General features: G+C 47.7%; 3 protein-coding genes across 3 annotated transcripts in view; all 3 read left to right on the top strand.

The window, feature by feature from the left end:
* Positions 1-223: 223 nt before the first annotated feature.
* LOC110070521 (uncharacterized) lies at positions 224-21938 on the top strand. The gene is made up of 6 exons (XM_078388094.1): positions 224-2202; positions 3324-3883; positions 4721-4850; positions 6006-6076; positions 19112-19238; positions 19446-21938. Exons 2-6 carry the CDS (start codon positions 3536-3538, stop codon positions 21110-21112), a joined length of 2343 nt encoding a protein of 780 aa, XP_078244220.1. The 5' UTR covers positions 224-2202; positions 3324-3535; the 3' UTR covers positions 21113-21938.
* Positions 7698-10034, top strand: LOC144586939 (uncharacterized). Its single transcript, XM_078386109.1, has 2 exons — positions 7698-7939; positions 8072-10034. Exons 1-2 carry the CDS (start codon positions 7698-7700, stop codon positions 9354-9356), a joined length of 1527 nt encoding a protein of 508 aa, XP_078242235.1. The 3' UTR covers positions 9357-10034.
* The window catches only part of LOC144583071 (uncharacterized), a 22796-nt gene continuing 13927 nt past the window's right edge, over positions 13909-22777 (top strand). Inside the window, exon 1 of the mRNA XM_078388106.1 lies at positions 13909-14184. The gene's annotated coding sequence lies outside the window, so the exon portion shown is untranslated. The remainder of the gene's footprint in view (positions 14185-22777) is intronic.

Raw genomic sequence — 22777 nt, 5'->3', positions numbered from 1 at the left:
TGTTGATTGTTGTTCCCTAAGCCTTTGAAATATAGACCCTACTTGTTCGTGCTACTTCAAGCCTTGCTTTCAGGCCCCCACCATTTCTTCTGAGATTGTTGTTTCTGAAGTGAGTATGGCAAAAAAATGTCCTGTTTCTGTCACCTTGAGTTCATTCACACGAATCGTTGCACGTTCACCTGCTCTTCGTTTTGTGATTTCCAATCTACCTTTGTTCTTGTTTCTCCCATTCCAAAGTCCAGTTGTTGAGCTTCACACTTTCAGATCTTGAACATCAGCAACTGGACACCCTTTTGATTTGATCGAGGACATAAGTGTTTGTCGTTATTAGGGTTCATAATACAGAAGGAACCCCATAGCCATGGGATATCAGTTTCAAATCCTCCCCACTCCCGCCTATGTTTATGATGCATATGAATGCTAGTGAATGCTGTACCTAGCATGGTCTCTGGCGCCCTCTGGGGGCCTGTTGTGCTAACTTCATCTTGAGAAATATATACAGTGGTGCCTCGCATAGCGACGATAACCGGTGCAGCAAAAATAGCCTTTCAGTGTGTTCCTATGGGCTTCAGACTCACCTTTAAGCGAAAATCCTCCATACAGTGGCCATTTTCGCTGCCCGATAAGCGAGGAATCCGTCCCAGAAAACAGCGGCTGACCATTTTTTTTATCCGGCAGCCATTTTGGAACCGCTGATCAGCTGGGGGAAAATCATCGCTTTGCGATGATTGGTAAGCGAAACAGGGTACCGATCATCGCAAAGCGATTTAGTTAATCGCTATGTGATTTCATCGTTAAACGGAGCGCCCGTTAAGCGAGGCACCACTGTATTTCTAGAATTTTTCTTTTAATATTTCAAATATTTTTAGATTGTGGAGAAGTGAATTGGTGTGAACTGATCCCATGGATATCGGAGTCCTACTGTATCAGCAAAGCTCTCCTCTGGCAGCATCTCCCCAAAGAAATTGATTTTTGCCCCTGCTCTCCTTCCAGTGGACTCAGGAGATTGCTTCAAACACGTTGGGCTTGAGCCAGTGAGTGAGTTGTTGGTCAGTCCTGTCCTCCTTGGATTGTCATGCCTCTAGGATTAATACCGCAGATTTGGTGTGTGGAGTCGGTAGTTAAACCTTAGAGAACATGGGCAAGCGAAGACACCCAACAATATCTTGTTGCTGTAGAGCCTTGGAAAGTGTATATAGTACTGTACAATATAAGCCTTACTTTACTCTTTGAGTAAAGCAATGACCAAAGTGAAGTTCTCCTGTTACAACTTCCAGCGTTCCTCAGGATGTGCAACACCAGCTGCGGCTGATGGGAGCTGTCTTCCAATAATAGGGAAGCCTAGAATAATGGAGCTTGAAAGGGTCTCGAAGGCCATCGAGTCCAACCTCCTGCTCAAGGCAGGAATCCAAGTCAAAGGACATCAGCCAAGCGGTTGTCTGAATCTTCTCTTGAAACCCTCCAGCGTTGGAGCGCTCAACGCCTGCCAAGTTCATGGGTTCCTTCGTCGTACTTCTCTAACAGTTAGGGAGTTTTTTCCTGATATTCAGCCTAAATCTGGCCTCCTGTAGCTTGAGCCCATCATCACGCATCCTGCACTCTGGGATGACTGAGAACAGATCATAGAGTCAGAGAATCGTCATAGGGTTGGGAAGGGATCTTGGAGGTCATCTAGTCCAACCGCCTGCCCAAGGCAGGAGGCCTCCAGCCATCCCAGACAGATGGCTGTCCAATCCGTTCCCCTCCTCTGCAGTGCCACACATTTTAGCTGAATTTCCCTGGCCTTTTCCTCTTAGTGATATACCTCAGGGGCAGAGTGGAGGTTACGAGATCCCCACAAGAGGCAAAGGCCTCGGCTGGAGAAGAAACCAGAGGCCGCCCAGTATTCGCTGGGCATGGAGTTCTCGGAGTGTGGGAAGCAGGAAAGAGAGAGAAAGAGAGAAAGAGAAGATCCTGCTTCCAAAACATCTCCCAGGGCTGCTGAGGAGCAAATCCAGGCCGGACTCTGCCCTTCACCTCCGAGCTCAGGCTGCAGATTGGAGGGGTCGGCGCTTCCCTTGCCAGGAGCCTGGCTTGGCTTCAGTCACCTGATAGGAAGTGGGAGACAAGAGCAAAGGAGCCTGAGGGGAGGGAGATGATGGAAGATTGAAAGGGAGGGTTCAAAGGCCCAGACCTCCCCCTGGAAATGGGAGAGGAGATCAGGTGAGAAGGAGTGGCTCCGGATTTTGTTTTTTGTTTTGTTTTGGAGTGGTTGCAGGCGGGGGGGGGGGGGATGAGAATCGACCTGGAAAAAAGCAGAGGGATTTTTTGGGCGGGAAATCTGGGCAGATCGAGATCCTGGACCTTCCCTCAAATCAAGGAAGGAGCAAACGGACTCCATTATAGTCAGATTGCAATGCAATGCAATAGAAGGTTCTAGAATCTGGATGCATTGTGGCAAGATCCAGTGAACCGGTCAGGCAACCGAAGGTTAAGTGCAGAGAATTGGGATTTCTCGAGGGGAAGGCAACCTGGAATGGGGTTGGAAGTCTCCCAAGACCAAGGCTTCTCCCTCCGAAATAATCCCGTCCTGTGTCTCCTCTCAATTCCTTTGGAGGGGAAAAGGGGAGCCAGTTTCTCCCAAGGGTGCCTAGGCTCCGGTCAGGGACGTGGGGAGCCCCTTTCCCTTTTGCCCCTCAATGCACTTCGGGGGGGGATGGTGAGTCTCCCCAAGGATTTGGGGTCGGGGGATCCATGAGGAGGCGAAGAGGCAGTGAGAGAGGATCTCTTCCCCTCCTCCAGATTGGCCCCCAAAGTTTGGTTTTCTGATGCAAAGCCTTGCAGTCCCCCCCCCTCTCGGCCGACCACACGACCACCTACAGAAGCTGGCTAGGTTGTCAGTTGATGGGGAAGAGGAGCCCATCAATAGGATTTTCCCGGGGCTCTTCCTCCTCCTAAGCTATAAAGTCAGTTCTGACATTTGGTGACCCTTTTCAGGGTTTTCTAAGCGGAGAATACACCGAAGCGGCGTCCCCTTCCCTTCTTCTGGGGACAACCTGGGATTGTGTTCCTCCCCCAAGGCTACCCAGGCTGGCTCGACTAGCAGGAGGCACAGAGGGGGAATCAAACTCCCAACCTCTGGCTCCCCTGCCAAGTGCCTGACTCATTGAGATGTCCAGACAGCTCTTTCTCTTACCTCGGAGACCCCCCTAAATTAAGACCAATGTTATCACGGTTAGGTGTAAGAGAGGTGCACTGAGCCCTCAGCAGGAGATGGAGGGAGAGGAGAGGGGAGCTGTGGCTGGCGGATTTTGTCATTTCCAATTTTTTTTCCTTTCTCCTAGAATGAAATGATCATCATTAGCAGAAAAAATGTCCTGCCTTTGCAGGCTGTGAAGAGTGTCATCTGATAAAGACGATCTTTACTCAGAGAGAGAGAGAGAGAGAGAAGGGAGGACCCCTTTGATTCCCCTAAATGGCTTTCTTAGAACATACACCAGCAATTTAGCAGCAGGCGTTCGTTGACCTTGATCGAGGAAGAACTTCTGATGTCCTCATGGCGGAGAGCAGTGCCCGATTCTGGGAGAGGTCATTGCGGAAAATCTTGGAGGAGGATGTTGTCAGCTCAGATACACAACTCCAGAGCTTCAGGCGGTTCTCCTACGAGGAAGCGGAAGGGCCCCGAGATGCTTGCAGCCGACTCCACGGTCTCTGCCGTCAGTGGTTGAAGCCAGAAAGGCACACCAAGGCTCAGATCCTGGACCTGGTGATCCTGGAGCAGTTCCTGGCCATCCTTCCCCCGGAGATGTCCAGCTGGGTGAGGGAATGTGGAGCGGAGACCAGTTCCCAGGCGGTGGCCCTGGCCGAAGGCTTCCTCCTGAGTCAGGCAGAAGAGGAGCAGGAGGTGAGAGGATTCCCACTTGGGGCTCTTAAGACGGGTCACCTCCATCCCTGTGGCCCCTTCCTCTGCCCCACAGCCCCTCCTGAGGCCCCTCGTGCTGCCATGGCCCCCCCAAGCTTCTGCGGTTCTGCCTAGCTTTGGTGCACCGCCTCTTCTCTTTGGAAGCAAAGTCTCCACAGGAAGCATGGATCTTGGTTCAGAGTAGAAAAACCTCTGTGGAAAGCTTGATCCTCCTTTAAAACAAGCCACCCTTGTTATTTTTTCTGTAAGAAAATTCCAGGTTTCTCTTTCTGCCCCAGAGACACCGCCAAAGGAGACGGTGAGGTTTCTGATAGGGTTGTGGGTGGTGGCTCTCTACCTCTTCCTACACTCCAGAAGTCCTCCATCTTTTATCTAATGGATGAGGGATCCAGTGCAGGGACTGGGTGGGTAGTTCAGTGGCTGAGGTCCCTGGCTGCAGAGCCAGAGGTTGGGAGTTTGATTCCCCCCACTGGGCCTCCTGGGAAAAGAGCCAGTCTGGGTAGCCTTGGGCCAGCGGCCCAGTCCCAGAAATAACCCCATTAAAAAGGGAATGGAAAACCACTTATCTTCCTGGAAAAGCCTGAAAAGGGTGGCCATAAGTCACGTATACACTAGAAATAGTCCACCTCCCACCTAATGGGTCGCAAATTTAAAGGAGGATCTTTTAAGATGTTCTACAAGGGACTTACAGTCCTTTGAAAATGTCCAGAAGACAGACATCCCCTGACCCCCAAATTCCACCACCAACCTTCCAGTCTTTCTCCCTCTCTCATTCCTTTTCTGTCGTTCTTTTGATTGAATCTTTCATTGCTCTTTCAGGGGAAAAATCTCCCTGTGGACATTCAGCCTGATTTCTCAGTGACAGAGAAGGCAGCACAGCCGGAGAGCAGACAGGATCTTCTGCCAAGGGGGAACACGCCAGGCGGTGAAGGAGGTGCCAGTTTGCAGGGTAAAGTCAAATGCCGGCAGGGGAAAGGAAGAGGGTGATCTCCTTGTCTGAAGGATGGAGGAGAAGCATGTCCTGCATTTATATCTCCCTGAGTATCTCCCCCCCATTCTATATATTGTGTTTTAACGGTTGTTTTGTGTTGACACATCACCTGCTGCCGTCCACTTTTCCCCACATGATTGTCTTTTCCAGAGAATCTTGTCTTTTCATGAGGTGCCCAAAGGAGGACAGTCTCAATTTCAGCGTTTTTGCCTCCAGAGAGAGTTCAGGGTCGATTTGATCTTGGGCCCACTCATTTGTCTTTCCGGAAGAGAACATTACATATGTTTCTGTGAGAATTGTATGCACCTGACGCCACGTTCTCAGCATCTCTCACATAGGAGATGGAATGTTTAATTACCAACACTTAAAGGACTTTAAACAAGAAAAGGAGTGCTTAGATTCATGGCCAGAAGGTCAAAGAGAAAAGCTCCACCGAAAGGAAATAGAAATCATATCTATGTGCCTGAAACACAAATTCAGGATAGGGAAGAATCCAAATTGTCTCACTCCGTCCAGTTGTCATTGCATCGCTGGTTGGTCTCTCCACACATTGATTCGATGATTCTGTTTGTATCCCATGTTTGACTCAATGTGCTCAAGACCTTGCAATTTTTTTTCCTTAACAACTCAGGCCTGAGAACAACAATCCTGTAAGGTAGGTCAGGTTGTGGAAGAATAACTGAGCTGTGATCGTCCCGTGGGTTTCATGGCAGTTCTGAGTTTCAGTGGCAACAAGCTCTCCTAAGTCTCAGGCTAAGTGCTGGCCATTCCCCCCTTCCTTTGCAATCTTTTGCATTTTACTGGAGTTACTTTCTAGTATGTTTTAGAAAAAAGAAGCCGTGTTGATCTGTTCTACCATATCAGGTCAAAAGCAAAACAACATTAAAAATAAAGTAGACAAAAAGGGCTCAGGGACAAATCCTCAAACAAAATGTGGGCTTCCTCTCTGAGTAAAAGATAGCAATTAGTTTTTAAGGTCACAGAAAAGTTTTGTCCTCGTTATTTTCTTTGTATTAGTTTTAGAATTGGTCTGAATTTCTAGTACATGTTTATAGGATTTTGATCTTTGTCTCTGTGAGAAACGGTTGCAACTGATGCCGCATTCCCATACAGGAGCTGGAATGATGCCAGTAGCAAAGACTCCGCCATCTTCCCTTCCCTCGGATGGAGAGGAACCCCATCAGGTAAGCAGAAGGGCTAAACTGCAGTCCATCCGTACAGCAAATGCTCTCATCGCATTCCTGGGAAGAATCAAGGGGGCATTTGTTCCAGTTTTGCTTGTGTCCGAATATTTCCAAAACAAAAACCATTAAGTGCTTTGTATTTGGGATTTCAGGAAATTGAGATATTAAACATGAGAGAAATGAAAACTGATGGAGTCACCCATCCAGACCGCACAGCTTTGAGTGCTTAACTCTTAAAAGTCCTTTGTATTCTTTAGTCATGCCCGTCCTGAATTTGGCTGGTCGCCCATTTTTTTAAAAAGAGTTCCTTGCTGTAACACCTATACAGTAGAGCCCCTTTATCTGCAGGATCTGTATCGCCAGATTCACTTATCCACGGTCTGAAAAATTAAAAATATTAAAAGAAAAATCCAAGCTATAAATTTTTTCCACAAGGTCAATACCAAAATTGGCCACAAGAGATAGCCAGAAACCATGCTACAGAAAGCATTCGCTATTAAAATACAATTTGATACAACATAATCTTCTGAAGAAAATCAATCCTGAGTGCTCAGTGGAAGGACAGATCCTGAAGCTGAGGCTCCAATACTTTGGTCATCTCATGAGAAGAGAAGACTCCCTGAAAAACCCCTGATGTTGGGAAAATGTGAGGGCAAGAGGAGAAGGGGACCACAGAGGACGAGATGGTTGGACAGTGTCATCGAAGCGACCAAAATGAATTTGATCCAACTCCGGGAGGCAGTGGAAGACAGGAGGGCCTGGTGTGCTCTGGTCCATGGGGTCACGAAGAGTCAGACACGACTTAACGACTGAACAACAACAACATAACATAATCCGTGTTGTTCAGCATCAGCGGGAAGCTTGGATCTGATCTCCCGTGGATATAGAGGTCCTACTGTATATCAAGAAAGTATAACATAGTTGTCTCCATGGTGAGAAAAGCAGGACCCTCCTGTATCAGATTGGTTTCTCACAAGAGTTCCCTATGGCAAGCCCAAACATGGGGCAGAGAAATCCCTTTATATCTCTATCTCGCCTGATTCAGACACCTGTTTTGGAGGGTCGTATTAAAGTAGCTCTGAGCTGTGAGAAAAATATACTTTTTTCTCCAGGCCTCTGTGACCTTTGAAGAGGTGGCCGTGTGTTTCACCCAGGAGGAGTGGGCGCTGCTGAATCCTGACCAGAGGGCCCTACAGAGGGAAGTCATGGAGGAGAATTCTAGGATGGTGACATCTCTGGGTAAGGCCTACTCTTTTCCTGGTAATTGAAAAAATTAATTCAAAAGGTGGAGAGAAATGCTGATATCGGAAAGGGGGTGAATGGAAAGGGGGTTATGAAACTATGATATAGATGACAGAGGGCATCACCAGGAGCCAAGAGAGCGACACGTTGGGTGCAGATTGTCCGTTTCTGGTCATACCCAGAATTCAGACTTGGTCTGTGCTTGTCTCTCTTCTCTGCAGAGAATTTGAAGAAAAGAGCCATATGTGCAAAGAGCAGCAAGTGCTTTGGGCAGAAAATGGATCTTGTCAGACATTGGCAAACACACACAAATGTTAAAAGAATTACTGGAGGGAAACCCTACAAATGCATCCTGTGTGGGAAACATTTTGCCCAAAAGATGACCCTGATCCTTCACAAGAGGACCCACATTGCAAAGAAAAGTATCAGGGAGAAGCCACACAAATGCCAGGAGTGTGAGAAATGTCTTCCTCAAAAGACAGACTTGAAAAAGCATGAGACTCGGCACAGCGGAGAGAAACCATACCAATCTGAGGAGTGCGGGAAAGGTTTTACCTGGAATCCAAACGTTATGAAGCATCAGAGAGTTCATACAAGAGAAAAACCGTACAAATGCCTGAAGTGTAGCAAACATTTTTCTTGCAGTACAACCCTTCTGAGCCATCAGAGAGTCCACAGAGGAGAAAAACGATACAAATGTCAAGAATGTGGGAAATGTTTTTCTCAAAATTGGATCCTTCTGGTGCACCAGAGAGTCCACACAGAAGAAAAACCCTACAAATATAAGGAGTGTGATAAATGTTTTCCTCAGAAGACAGAGTTGGTGAAGCATAAGACTCAGCACACAGGAGAGAAACCGTACCAATGTCAGGAGTGTGGGAAAGATTTTATCCAGAATTCACACCTTGTGAATCATCAGAGAGTCCACACAGGTGAGAAACCGTACCAATGTCAGGAGTGTGAGAAGCCTTTTTCTCGGAATTCACACCTTGTGACGCACAAAAGAGTACATACAGGTGAGAAACCGTTCAAATGTCAGGAGTGTGAGAAGTCTTTTTCTCGGAATTCACACCTTGTGACGCACAAAAGAGTTCACACAGGTGAGAAACCGTACAAATGTCAGGAGTGTGAGAAGTGTTTTTCTCAGAACTCAGACCTTCTGAAGCACAAAAGAGTTCATACAGGTGAGAAACCGTACAAATGTCAGGAGTGTGAGAAGTCTTTTTCTCAGAACTCACACCTTCTGAAGCACAAAAGAGTACATACAGGTGAGAAACCGTACAAATGTCAGGAGTGTGAGAAGTGTTTTTCTCTTAACTCACACCTTCGGAGGCACAAAAGAATTCATACAGGTGAGAAACTGTACAAATGTCAGGAGTGTGAGAAGTGTTTTTCTCAGAACTCAAACCTTCTCAGACACAAAAGAGTTCATACCGGTGAGAAACCATTCAAATGTCAGGAGTGTGAGAAGTGTTTTTCTCATAACTCAGACCTTCTGAAGCACAAAAGAGTTCACACAGGTGAGAAACCATTCAAATGTCAGGAGTGTGAGAAGTGTTTTTCTCAGAACTCAGACCTTCTGAAGCACAAAAGAGTTCATACAGGTGACAAACCGTACAAATGTCAGGAGTGTGAGAAGTTTTTTTCTCAGAACTCACACCTTCTGAAGCACAAAAGAGTACATACAGGTGAGAAACCGTACAAATGTCAGGAGTGTGAGAAGTGTTTTTCTCTTAACTCACACCTTCGGAGGCACAAAAGAATTCATACAGGTGAGAAACTGTACAAATGTGAGGAGTGTGAGAAGTGTTTTTCTCAGAACTCAAACCTTCTGAGGCACAAAAGAGTTCATACAGGTGAGAAACCGTACAAATGTAAGGATTGTGGGAAATCATTTGCTTGGAATTCACAACTTATGAATCATTATGATGTCCACAAAGGAGGACACGTCAACAAGTGTCCCAAGTTTAGGAAATGTTTTGTTCTAATTTCAGATATTGTGAAGCATCGGAGAGTCCACACAGGTGAGAAACTCTAGAAGTGTCAGGAGTGTGAGAACTGTTTTTGTAAGAACTCCCACCTTCTGAGGCACAAAAGTGTTCATATAAGAGAGAAAATGTGCAAATGCCAGGAATGTCAAAAAGTTTTGATCACAGTTCCCAGTTTGAGAACTTTCAAAGAATCCACACCGGATGTCAACTTTACAAGTGTCAAGAATGTGGGAAATGTTTCATTCAGAATTCAAAGTTTCTGAAGCATCAGACTGTACACACGAGAGTGAAATCATACCGATGCCAGGTCTGTGGCAAGTGTTTTTCTCTGAGTATAAATCTTCTGATTCACCAGAGAGTCCACAAAGGAGAAAAACCATAGAAATGTAAGGAATATGGGAAATGTTTTGCACGGAAATCAGCTCTTTTGAGCCATCAGGTACTCGACAGGGGAGAGAAGCCACACAAATGCCAGAAGTGTGGGAAATGCTTTGCTCAGAGTTCACAACTTGTGAACCATAAAAGAATCACTCGAGGAAAGCAACCGTACGAGTGCCAGGAGTGTGGGCAGTCTTTTGTGAAGAACTCAAAATATTGCAACCCACTGTTAGCTAGGGTTCATATCTTGCCTCCCCTAGTTTTAAGTGAGACTCTGGAAACACTTGTGTTAAAAAATCACAACTAGTCTTTATTAGAATATATAACAATAAATTTGTTTGCCTAAACTCAGCTTCTGCGGTTTCTTTCATCTCCAACGGGACCAGCGAGGGCATCCAAATGTCCTTTGCAAAGGGGTTACAACTCAGCTCGTCTCAGGGTCCTTTCAAAAACGGATTAGTGTTGTCCAAGCGAAAAGTCTCTAATTGCGGTTCTGGTAACGGGGTCATCTCATCTCGCACCTCCGTCTCATAAGGGTCCCCCTCTCCTCATAGAGGGGTCCACGGTCCATTAAGTACCCCTTCCTCTGGGCTTCTTCCAGACGCCATGCCCGGCGTTCTTGCTCTTCCCAGTCTACCGCCTCCTTCTCCACTCTGAACCATCTGCGCCACTCTGTGGCCTCCGACTCTCCAAAATAAGAAGGACGCTGCAGCACCCCCTTCTCCTTCGGTAATCAGCTTCCTCCCTAGGGACCCGTACCTTCTCCAATTTCCCAGTTCAAGGGTCTTCAACACATCATTTACCAACCCCCCCTCCCAAGTATTACGTCCATCTCTCCTTTTCCCACCAAACCATCCCCTGTCTAGGTGGCTACTGTCAACTTTATCAGTTCCCGCTCCAATTCTCAAATATCAACTCCCCGCTGTTTGGTCTCGATGGGCGGTGCAGGTGGGTTTCTCTGAGCCTCTCGTTCCTTTGTGAGGGAGGACGGACGACACTCCGGCCAGAGCCTTTACACCAGGGGTCTCAGACATGTGGCCCGGGGGTCATTTGCAGCCCGCCGTACAATAGTTTGTGGCCCCTGCCTTGCCTGCCCCCCCTGAAGTGCCCACGTGTCCTCTGCTGTCCAGAGTCAAAAAAAGCCTTGCCTCGCTTGCCGGCGCACTCCCAAGACAGCGCCTCTTGCACCCTCCATCCAGAACTGCAGCCTGCCAGCCAGCCCGCTTGTCTGCTGGCTGCAGTTCTGGATGGAGGGTGCAAGAGGTGCTGTCTTGGGAGAGAGCCAGTGAGCGAGGCGCACTGTCAGCCCTTTCCACCGAGTCGCAGCCAAGCGATGCCTGAGAGCGAAGCTCGCTCCTGGCCCGTCCTCGAAGAGCGCCTCCAAGCCACCAACAGCAGCTGCTGCCGCCTCTTCCAGGGAAGCGGCTCTCTGGCTCTCTTTCTCTCTCGGCTCCCCCAGCACCAGCCCGGCCAGCGCTTCCTCCTCCTTTTCGTCCTGCTTCAACCGCCTCGACTCTGGAGGCTGCCTGGGCTCGCCTCTTAAAGTTTGCTCCTCTGTCGTGGTGGGGGTACCTGCTGCTGCTGAGTGCGCCTTTTTTTGAGGGGGGCCTTCAGAGGAAGGTTGCCAGACTGCCATGTGTGTGTGTGTGTGTGTGCATGTGTGTATGCATGCGTGTGTACACCTGTGTAGGGCACCCCGTTCTGTTTAATTTCGCCAGTACCGATGGGGGCTTTCCTCCTTTGGCGATTCTGTGAGGTTTTTTAAAAAATTATGTCATGCCCTCCTCCCTGCTAGGCGGTCGCCGACCTGCCCTCCCTCCTCCACTTCTTCATCCTGCTCCTGGTGCTGGTGGTGGTAGTGAAGAAGGAGCCAGAGGGGGTCGTGGCCGGCGACGAGGGCTCATGCGCCCCTCCTCCTCGGAGCCCCAGCCGGGCTAAGGAAACTCCTGGGCAGAACATCTGATGCGGCCCAGCCTCATCCAGACTCTGCCTCCAGCGGCCCCCAGGTAAATTGAGTTTGAGACCCCTGCTTTACACTCTCGCCTCACGTCTCACACCCACAAGAATTTACAAACTGGAGAGAAACTATACCAGTGCCACAAAAATATGGGATATGTTTTTCTCACAACTGAAACCTTCTAATTCACCAGAGAGTCGAGACAGGAGAAAAACCTACAAATGCGCATAGTGTGGGAAATGTTTCTCTTGGAATTCACACCTCACAAGGCACAACAAGAAAGGGATATACAGTGAATATAAAAAGCTTATACACCCCTGTTAAAATGTCAAGTGTCTGTGATGTAGAAAAAAGAGACAAAGATAAATCACTTCAGAACTGTGAGCTAAACCGCAGAAGCCTTTGTGTGTTGCAGGGTCAGAAGACCAAGCAGTCGTAAGATCAAATCCACGTGACGGAGTGAGCACCCGTCGCTTGTCCCACCTCCCGCCAACCTAGCAGTTTGAAAGCATGCAAATGCGAGTAGATAAATAGGGACCACCTTGGTGGGAAGGTAACAGCGTTCCGTGTCTAAGTCGCACTGGCCATGTGACCACGGAAGATTGTCTTCGGACAAAACGCTGGCTCTATGGCTTCGAAACGGGGATGAGCACCGCCTCCTAGAGGCGAACATTACTGGACAAAAATTCTCAAGGGGAACCTTTACCTTTTATAAACTTTACAATTTGGTTCACCAACAAACTGGTATTTTTTTAGGGGGAGGGAAGTAAAAATAAAAAAACTGCCACTGTGGCATTTCTGACACATCAGAGCCACATGGATATGATTGGAATCATGATGGTTCCTATCAGTACTGTAGTCAGAAAGACTCAATTTGAGCATTCGCTATAATCCACATTTTTAGCACCAGCAGGGGGCCTTGGAACTGAGCCCTGAAGATATGGGGCTCCTTGTGCATGCATTTACTGCCACACAAATGCAGTTGGAGTGATTCACCTTCCTGCTTATGTGATTGGCCGCATGTAGCATTTGGCATACACACAAACACACAGACACAAACACAGACACACACACACACACAAACAATCACAAAAAGCAGCACTAGCATCTCCAGACTCCCTTCAGTTTTAAAGTCTTTGCTCAGGAAGACTCCTTCCTGATATGAAGGCAGGTAGCGGTGATCAACAATCTGGCAGTAAGTCCAAAAACAAACAAACAAAAACATTGTGTGGTTGTATGGTTCTATTTTGAAATAACACCAGTTAATAGGAAAAGTAGACCGCGGCCAGGAGAGAACTCATTAGCTTTGTTTATTATCACTTGTCATATTTTACAAACCACTGACCAGAATGAGGAAATTGTGCATTGTGGCTCTTCAGAAGGCGCCCTAGAGAGAGCATAAAGGGCAGTGATGCTACAACTCCCAGTGAACAGAGCGCCAGCTTCCTTTTTCTGTACATTAACCACAGGAAGTAACGTCCATGAGAGCCATGTAACCTCGGAGATAGGCCTTGGTCCAGGTGAGTGAAATGTCGATATCTTTAAGTGTGGGTCTGTGGGCTGGAACTCTCAGAATTCTGTCTCAGGGTCAGATTCCAGATTAGGCATCCTTCAGTCTTGAGACACTAGGGTGACGTGCTCTGTATGGAGGACTTGGAACAGTATCTAGTGTGGCTGAGGAGGTCAATTCGAGTGTGACAAACCCTTCCACAATGAAGACAAATATAGCCTGTCCCCTGTCCAGCTCCCTGATTTTGCTGCTTTCAGTGAGTATGGCCAAAAAATGCCCTGTTTCTGTCACCTTCAATTCATCCACACGAATCGTTGCACGTTCACCCCCTCTTCAGTTCATTGGCTCCTTCGTCGTACCGCTCTAACAGTTAGGGAGTTTTTTCCTGATATTCATCCTAAATCTGGGCTCCTGTAGCTTGAGCCCATCATCACGCATCCTGCACTCTGGGATGTTAGAGAACAGATCATAGGATCAGAGAATCGTCATAGGGTTGGAAGGGACCTTTGAGGTCTTCTAGTCCAACCCCCTGCCCAAGGCAGGAGACCTCCAGCCATCCCGGACAGATGGCTGTCCAATCCTTTCCCCTCCCCTGCAGGGCCACACATTTTAGCTGGATATTCCTGGCCTTTTCCTCTTAGTGATATACATCAGGGGCACCGTGGAAGTTACGAGATCAACACAAGAGGCAAAGGCCTCGGCTGGAGAAGAAACCCGAGGGTGGGAAGCAGGAGAGAAAGAGATAGACAGATGCTTCCCGACGGATCCTGCTCTCAAAACTTCTCCCAGGGCTGCTGAGGAGACAAATCCAGGCCGGACTCTGCCCTTCACCTCTGAGCTCAGGCGGCAGATTGGAGGGGTCGGCGCTTCCCTTGCCAGGAGCCTGGCTTGGCTTCAGTCACATGATAGGAAGTGGGAGACAAGAGTGGCAGCCAAGAGCAAAGGAGTCTGAGGGGAGGGAGATGATGGAAGATTGAAAGGGAGGGTTCAAAGGCCCAGACCTCCCCCTGGAAATGGGAGAGGAGATCAGGTGAGATTCAGGGGTGGCTCCAGATTTTGGGTTTTTTGTTTCGGAGTGGTTCGAGGGGGGGGGGATTTTTGGGCGGGAAATCTGGGCAGGTCCCGATCTTCGACCTGAAAGAGACTCCATTAAAGTCAGATTGTAATGCATTACAATGGAAGGTTCTAGAATCTAGGTGCATTGTGGCAAGATCGAGTGAACCGGCCAGGCAACCCAAGGGTTAAGTGCAGGGAATTGGGATTTCTCGAGGGGAAGGCAACCTGGGATGGGGGTTGGAAGTCTCCCAAGACCAAGGCTTCTCCCTCCCAAATAATCCCCTCGTGTGTCTCCTCTCAATTCCTTTGGGGGGGGGAAAGGGGAGCCAGCTTCTCCCAAGGGTGCCTAGGCTCCAGTCAGGGACGTGGGGAGCCCCTTTCCCTTTTGCCCCTCAATGCACTTCGGGGGGGATGGCGAGTCTCCCCAAGGATTTGAGGTCGGGGGATCCTGGAGGAGGTGAATAGGCAGCGAGAGAGGATCTCTTCCCCTCCTCCAGATTGGCCCCCAAAGTTTGGTTTCCTGATGAAAAGCCTTGCAGCCCCCCCCCCCCTCGGCCGATCACACGACCACCGACAGAAGCTGGCTTGGTTGTCCGTTAACGGGGAAGAGGAGCCCAAAAATAGGATTTTCCCAGGCCTCCTCCTCCTCCTATGCTATGAAGTCAGTTCTGACATTTGATGACCCTTTTCATGGTTTTCTAAGAGGAGAACACATCGAAGTGGTGTCCCCTTCTCTTTTTTGGGGGACACCCTGGGATTGTGTTCCTCCCCCAAAGCTACCCAGGCTGGCTCGACTGGCAGGAGGCACAGAGGGGGAATCGAGCTCCCAACTTATGGCTCCCCTGCCAAGCGTCTGACTCACTGAGATGTCCAGACAGCTCTTTCTCTTAGCTCAGAGACCCCCCTAAATTAAGACCAATGTTATCACGGTTAGGTGTAAGAGAGGTGCACTGAGCACTCAGCAGGAGATGGAGGAAGAGGAGAGGGGAGCTGTGGCTGGCGGCTTTTGTCATTTCCAACTTTTTTCTTTCTTCTAGAATGTAATGATCATCATTAGCAGAAAAAATGTCCTGCCTTTGCAGCCTGTGAAGAATGTCATCTGATAAAGACAATCTTTACTGAGAGAGAGAGAGAGAGAGAGAGAAGGAAGGACCCCTTTGATTCCCCTAAATGGCTTTCTTAGAACATACACCAGCAATTTAGCAGCAGGCGTTCGTTGACCTTGATCGAGGAAGAACTTCTGATGTCCTCATGGCTGAGAGCAGTGCCAGATTCCGGGAGAGATCATTGCGGAAAATCTTGGAGGAGGATGTTGTCAGCTCAGATATACAACTCCAGAGCTTCAGGCGGTTCTCCTACGTGGAAGCGGAAGGGCCCCGAGAAGCTTGCAGCCGACTCCACAGTCTCTGTTGTCGGTGGCTGAAGCCAGAAAGGCACACCAAGGCTGAGATCCTGGACCTGGTGATCCTAGAGCAGTTCCTGGCCATCCTTCCCCCGGAGATGTCCAGCTGGGTGAGGGAATGTGGAGCGGAGAGCAGTTCCCAGGCGGTGGCCCTGGCCGAAGGCTTCCTCCTGAGTCAGGGAGAAGAGGAGCAGAAAGTGAGAGGATTCCCACTTGGGGCTCTTAAGACGGGTCGCCTCCGTCCCTGTGGCCCCTTCCTCTGCCCCACAGCCCCTCCTGAGGCCCCTCGTGCTGCCATGGCCCCCCCAAGCTTCTGCGGTTCTGCCTAACTTTGGTGCACCGCCTCTTCTCTTTGGAAGCAGAGTCTACAGGAAGCATGGATCTTGGTTCAGAGTAGAAAAACCTCTGTGGAAAGCTTGATCCTCCTTTAAAACAAGCCACCCTTGTTATTTTTTCTGTAAGAAAATTTCAGATTTCTCTTTCTGCCCCAGAGACACCACCAAAGGAGACGATGAGGTTTCTGATGGGATTGGAGGTGGTGGCTCTCTACCTCTTCCTACACCCCAGAAGTCCTCCATCTTTTATCTAATGGATGAGGGATCCAGTGCAGGGACTGGGTGGGTAGTTCAGTGGCTGAGGTCCCTGGCTGCAGAGCCAGAGGTTGGGAGTTTGATTCCCCCCACTGGGCCTCCTGGGAAAAGAGCCAGCCTGGGTAGCCTTGGGCGAGCGGCCCAGTCCCAGAAATAACCCCATTAAAAAGGGAATGGAAAACCACTTATCTTCCTGGAAAAGCCTGAAAAGGGTGGCCATAAGTCACGTATACACTAGAAATAGTCCACCTCCCACCTAACGGGTCGCAAATTTAAAGGAGGATCTTTTAAGATGTTCTACAAGGGACTTACAGTCCTTTGAAAATGTCCAGAAGACAGACATCCCCTGACCCCCAAATTCCACCACCAACCTTCCAGTCTTTCTCCCTCTCTCATTCCTTTTCTGTCGTCCTTTTGATTGAATCTTTCATTGCTCTTTCAGGGGAAAAATCTCCCTGTGGACATTCAGCCTGATTTCTCAGTGACAGAGAAGGCAGCACAGCCGGAGAGCAGACAGGATCTTCTGCCAAGGGGGAACACGCCAGGCGGTGAAGGAGGTGCCAGTTTGCAGGGTAAAGTCAAATGCCGGCAGGGGAAAGGAAGAGGGTGATCTCCCCGTCTGAAGGATGGAGGAGAAGCATGTCCTGCATTTATATCTCCCTGAGTATCTCCCCCCCATTCTATATATTGTGTTTTAATGGTTGTTTTGTGTTGACACATCACCTGCTGCCGTCCACTTTTCCCCACATGATTGTCTTTTCCAGAGAATCTTGCCTTTTCGTGAGGTGCCCAAAGGAGGACAGTCTCAATTTCAGCGTTTTTGCCTCCAGAGAGAGTTCAGGGTGGATTTGATCTTGGGCCCACTCATTTGTCTTTCCGGAAGAGAACATTGCATATGTTTCTGTGAGAATTGTATGCACCTGACGCCACGTTCTCAGCACCTCTCACATAGGAGATGGAATGTTTAATTACCAACACTTAAAGGACTTTAAACGAGAAAAGGAGTGCTTAGATTCATGGCCAGAAGGTCAAAGAGAAAAGCTCCACCGAAAGGAAATAGAAATCATATCTATGTGCCTGAAACACAAATTCAGGATAGGGGAGAATCCAAATTGTCTCACTCCGTCCAGTTGTCATTGCATCGCTGGTTGGTCTCTCCACACATGGATTCGATGATTCTGTTTGTATCCCATGTTTGACTCAATGTGCTCAAGACCTTGCAATTTTTTTTCCTTAACAACTCAGGCCTGAGAACAACAATCCTGTGAGGTAGGTCTGGTTGTGGAAGAATAACTGAGCTGTGATCGTCCCGTGGGTTTCATGGCAGTTCTGAGTTTCAGTGGCAACAAGCTCTCCTAAGTCTCAGGCCAAGAGCTGGCCGTTCCCCCCTTCCTTTGCAATCTTTTGCATTTTACTGGAGTTACTTTCTAGTACGTTTTAGAAAAAAGAAGCCGTGTTGATCTGTTCTACCATATCAGGTCAAAAGCAAAACAACATTAAAAATAAAGTAGAGAAAAAGGGCTCAGGGACAAATCCTCCGACAAAATGTGGGCTTCCTATCTGAGTAAAAGATAGCGATTAGTTTTTAAGGTCACAGAAAAGTTTTGTCATTGTTATTTTCTTTGTATTAGTTTTAGAATTGGTCTGAATTTCTAGTACATGTTTATAGGATTTTGATCTTTGTCTCTGTGAGAAACGGTTGCAACTGATGCCGCATTCCCATACAGGAGCTGGAATGATGCCAGTAGCAAAGACTCCGCCATCTTCCCTTCCCTCGGACGGAGAGAAACCCCATCAGGTAAGCAGAAGGGCGAAACTGCAGTCCATCCGTACAGCAAATGCTCTCATCGCATTCCTGGGAAGAATCAATGGGGCATTTGTTCCAGTTTTGCTTGTGTCCGAACATTTCCAAAACAAAAACCATGAAGTGCTTTGTCTTTGGGATTTCAGGAAATTGAGATATTAAACATGAGAGAAATGAAAACTGATGGAGTCACCCATCCAGACCGCACAGCTTTGAGTGCTTAACTCTTAAAAGTCCTTTGTATTCTTTAGTCATGCCTGTCCTGAATTTGGCTGGTCGCCCATTTTTTTAAAAAGAGTTCCTTGCTGTAACACCTATACAGTAGTGCCCCTTTATCTGCAGGATCTGTATCGCCAGATTCACTTATCCACGGTCTGAAAAATTAAAAATATTAAAAGAAAAATCCAAGCTATAAATTTTTTCCACAAGGTCAGTACCAAAATTGGCCACAAGAAATAGCCAGAAACCATGCTAAAGAAAGCATTGGTTACTAAAATACAATTTGCTATAACATAATCCTTCTGAAGAAAATCAATCCTGAGTGCTCAGTGGAAGGACAGATCCTGAAGCTGAGGCTCCAATACTTTGGTCATCTCATGAGAAGAGAAGACTCCCTGAAAAACCCCTGATGTTGGGAAAATGTGAGGGCAAGAGGAGAAGGGGACCACAGAGGACGAGATGGTTGGACAGTGTCATCGGCTACCAAAATGAATTTGATCCAACTCTGGGAGGCAGTGGAAGACAGGAGGGCCTGGTGTGCTCTGGTCCATGGGGTCACGAAGAGTCAAACACGACTTAACGACTGAACAACAACAACATAACATAATCCGTGTTGTTCAGCATCAGCGGGAAGCTTGGATCTGATCTCCCGTGGATATGGAGGTCCTACTGTATATCAAGAAAGTATAACATAGTTGTCTCCATGGTGAGAAAAGCAGGACCCTCCTGTATCAGATTGGTTTCTCACAAGAGTTCCCTATGGCAAGCCCAAACATGGGGCAGAGAAATCCCTTTATATCTCAATCTCGCCTGATTCAGACACCTGTTTTGGAGGGTTGTATTAAAGTAGCTCTGAGCTGTGAGAAAAATATACTTTTTTCTCCAGTCTTCTGTGACCTTTGAAGAGGTGGCGGTGTGTTTCACCCAGGAGGAGTGGGCGCTGCTGGATCCTGACCAGAGGGCCCTACAGAGGGAAGTCATGGAGGAGAATTCTAGGATGGTGACATCTCTGGGTAAGGCCCCCTCTTTCCCTGGTAATTAAAAATAATTCCAAAAGTTGGAGAGAAATGCTGAGATCGGAAAGGGGGTTATGAAAGTATGATGTAGACGACAGAGGGCATCACCAGGAGCCAAGAGAGCGACACGTTGGGTGCAGATTGTCCGTTTCTGGTCATACCCAGAATTCAGTCTTGGTCTGTGCTTGTCTCTCTTCTCTGCAGATAATTTGAAGAAAAGAGCCATATGTGCAAAGAGCAGCAAGTGCTTTGTGCAGAAAATGGATCTTGTCAGACACAGGCAAACTCACACCGATGTTAAAAGAATTACAGGGAAACCCTACAAATGCATCCTGTGTGGGAAACATTTTGCCCAAAAGATGACCCTGATCCTTCACAAGAGGACCCACATTGCAAAGAAAAGTGTCAGGGAGAAGCCACACAAATGCCAGGAGTGTGAGAAATGTCTTCCTCAAAAGACAAACTTGAAAAAACATGAGACTCGGCACAGCGGAGAGAAACCATACCAATCTGAGGAGTGCGGGAAAGGTTTTACCTGGAATCCAAACGTTATGAAGCATCAGAGAGTTCATACAAGAGAGAAACCGTACAAATGCCTGAAGTGTAGCAAACATTTTTCTTGCAGTACAACCCTTTTGAGCCATCAGAGAGTCCACAGAGGAGAAAAACGATACAAATGTCAAGAATGTGGGAAATGTTTTTCTCAAAATTGGATCCTTCTGGTGCACCAGAGAGTTCACACAGGAGAAAAACCCTACAAATATAAGGAGTGTGATAAATGTTTTCCTCAGAAGACAGAGTTGGTGAAGCATAAGACTCAGCATACAGGAGAGAAACCGTACCAATGTCAGGAGTGTGAGAAGTCTTTTTCTCAGAACTCACACGTTCTGAAGCACAAAAGAGTTCATACAGGTGAGAAACCGTTCAAATGTCAGGAGTGTGAGAAGTGTTTTTCTCGGAATTCACACCTTCTGACGCACAAAAGAGTACATACAGGTGAGAAACCGTACAAATGTCAGGAGTGTGAGAAGTCTTTTTCTCATAACTCAAGCTTTCTGACGCACAAAAGAGTACATACAGGTGAGAAACCGTACAAATGTCAGGAGTGTGAGAAGTGTTTTTCTCAGAACTCACACCTTCTGAAGCACAAAAGAGTTCATACAGGTGAGAAACCGTTCAAATGTCAGGAGTGTGAGAAGTCTTTTTCTCAGAACTCACACCTTCTGAAGCACAAAAGAATTCATACAGGTGAGAAACCGTTCAAATGTCAGGAGTGTGAGAAGTGTTTTTCTCAGAACTCACACCTTCTGAAGCACAAAAGAGTACATACAGGTGAGAAACCGTACAAATGTCAGGAGTGTGAGAAGTCTTTTTCTCAGAACTCAAGCTTTCTGACGCACAAAAGAGTACATACAGGTGAGAAACCGTACAAATGTCAGGAGTGTGAGAAGTCTTTTTCTCATAACTCACACCTTCTGAAGCACAAAAGAATTCATACAGGTGAGAAACCGTTCAAATGTCAGGAGTGTGAGAAGTGTTTTTCTCAGAACTCAGACCTTCTGAGGCACAAAAGAATTCATACAGGTGAGAAACCGTACAAATGTCAGGAGTGTGAGAAGTCTTTTTCTCAGAACTCAGACCTTCTGAGGCACAAAAGGGTTCATACCGGTGAGAAACCGTTCAAATGTCAGGAGTGTGAGAAGTGTTTTTCTCTTAACTCACACCTTCGGAGGCACAAAAGAATTCACATAGGTGAGAAACCGTACAAATGTGAGGATTGTGGGAAAGGTTTTACCCAGAATTCAAACCTTTTGGTGCACCAGAGAGTCCACACAGGAGAGAAAACCTACAAATGCAAGGAGTGTGGTTAATCATTTGCTTGGAATTCACAACTTATGAATCATTATGATGTCCACAAAGGAGGACACGTCAACAAGTGTCCCAAGTTTAGGAAATGTTTTGTTCTAATTTCAGATATTGTGAAGCATCGGAGAGTCCACACAGGTGAGAAACTCTAGAAGTGTCAGGAGTGTGAGAACTGTTTTTGTAAGAACTCCCACCTTCTGAGGCACAAAAGTGTTCATATAAGAGAGAAAATGTGCAAATGCCAGGAGTGTCAAAAAGTTTTGATCACAGTTCCCAGTTTGAGAACTTTCAAAGAATCTACACCGGAGGTCAACTTTACAAGTGTCAAGAATGTGGGAAATGTTTCATTCAGAATTCAAAGTTTCTGAAGCATCAGACTGTACACACGAGAGAGAAATCATACCGATGCCAGGTCTGTGGCAAGTGTTTTTCTCTGAGTATAAATCTTCTGATTCACCAGAGAGTCCACAAAGGAGAAAAACCATAGAAATGTAAGGAATATGGGAAATGTTTTGCACGGAAATCAGCTCTTTTGAGCCATCAGGTACTCGACAGGGGAGAGAAGCCACACAAATGCCAGAAGTGTTGGAAATTCTTTGCTCAGAGTTCACAACTTGTGAACCATAAAAGAATCAATCGAGGAAAGCAACCGTACGAGTGCCAGGAGTGTGGGCAGTCTTTTGTGAAGAACTCAAAATATTGCGACCCACTGTTAGTTAGGGTTCATATCTTGCCTCCCCTAGTTTTAAGTGAGACTCTGGAAACACTTGTGTTAAAAAAATCACAACTAGTCTTTATTAGAATATATAACAATAAATCTGTTTGCCTAAACTCAGCTTCTGCGGTTTCTCTCATCTCCAACGGGACCAGCGAGGGCATCCAAATGTCCTTTGCAAAGGGGTTACAACTCAGCTCGTCTCAGGGTCCTTTCAAAAACGGATTAGTGTTGTCCAAGCGAAAAGTCTCTAATTGCGGTTCTGGTAACGGGGTCATCTCATCTCGCACCTCCGTCTCATAAGGGTCCCCCTCTCCTCATAGAGGGGTCCACGGTCCATTAAGTACCCCTTCCTCTGGGCTTCTTCCAGACGCCATGCCCGGTGTTCTTGCTCTTCCCAGTCTACCGCCTCCTTCTCCACTCTGAACCATCTGCGCCACTCTGTGGCCTCCGACTCTCCAAAATAAGAAGGACGCTGCAGCACCCCCTTCTCCTTCGGTAATCAGCTTCCTCCCTAGGGACCTGTAACCTCTCCAGTTTCCCAGTCCAAGGGTCTTCAACACATATCATTTACCAACCCCGCCCCCCCAAGTATTACGTCCATCTCTCCTTTTCCCGCCAAACCATCCCGTCTAGGTGGTTACTGTCAACTTTATCAGTTCCCGCTCCAATTCTCGGGTATCAACTCCCCGCTGTTTGATCTCGATGGGCGGTGCAGGTGGGTTTCTCTGAGCCTCTTGTTCCTTTGTGAGGGAGGATGGACGACACTCCGGCCAGAGCCTTTACACCAGGGGTCTCAGACATGCGGCCCGGGGGTCATTTGCAGCCCGCCGGACAATAGTTTGTGGCCCCTGCCTTGCCTGCCCCCCCTGAAGTGCCCACGTGTCCTCTGCTGTCAAGAGTCAAAAAAAGCCTTGCCTCGCTTGCCGGCGCACTCCCAAGACAGCGCCTCTTG

The sequence above is a fragment of the Pogona vitticeps genome, chromosome 2 (genome assembly GCF_051106095.1).
Source record: "Pogona vitticeps strain Pit_001003342236 chromosome 2, PviZW2.1, whole genome shotgun sequence".
NCBI lineage: Eukaryota > Metazoa > Chordata > Lepidosauria > Squamata > Agamidae > Pogona > Pogona vitticeps.
Note: the sequence above shows the minus strand (reverse complement) of the source record. Positions and strands in the feature narration are given on the sequence as shown.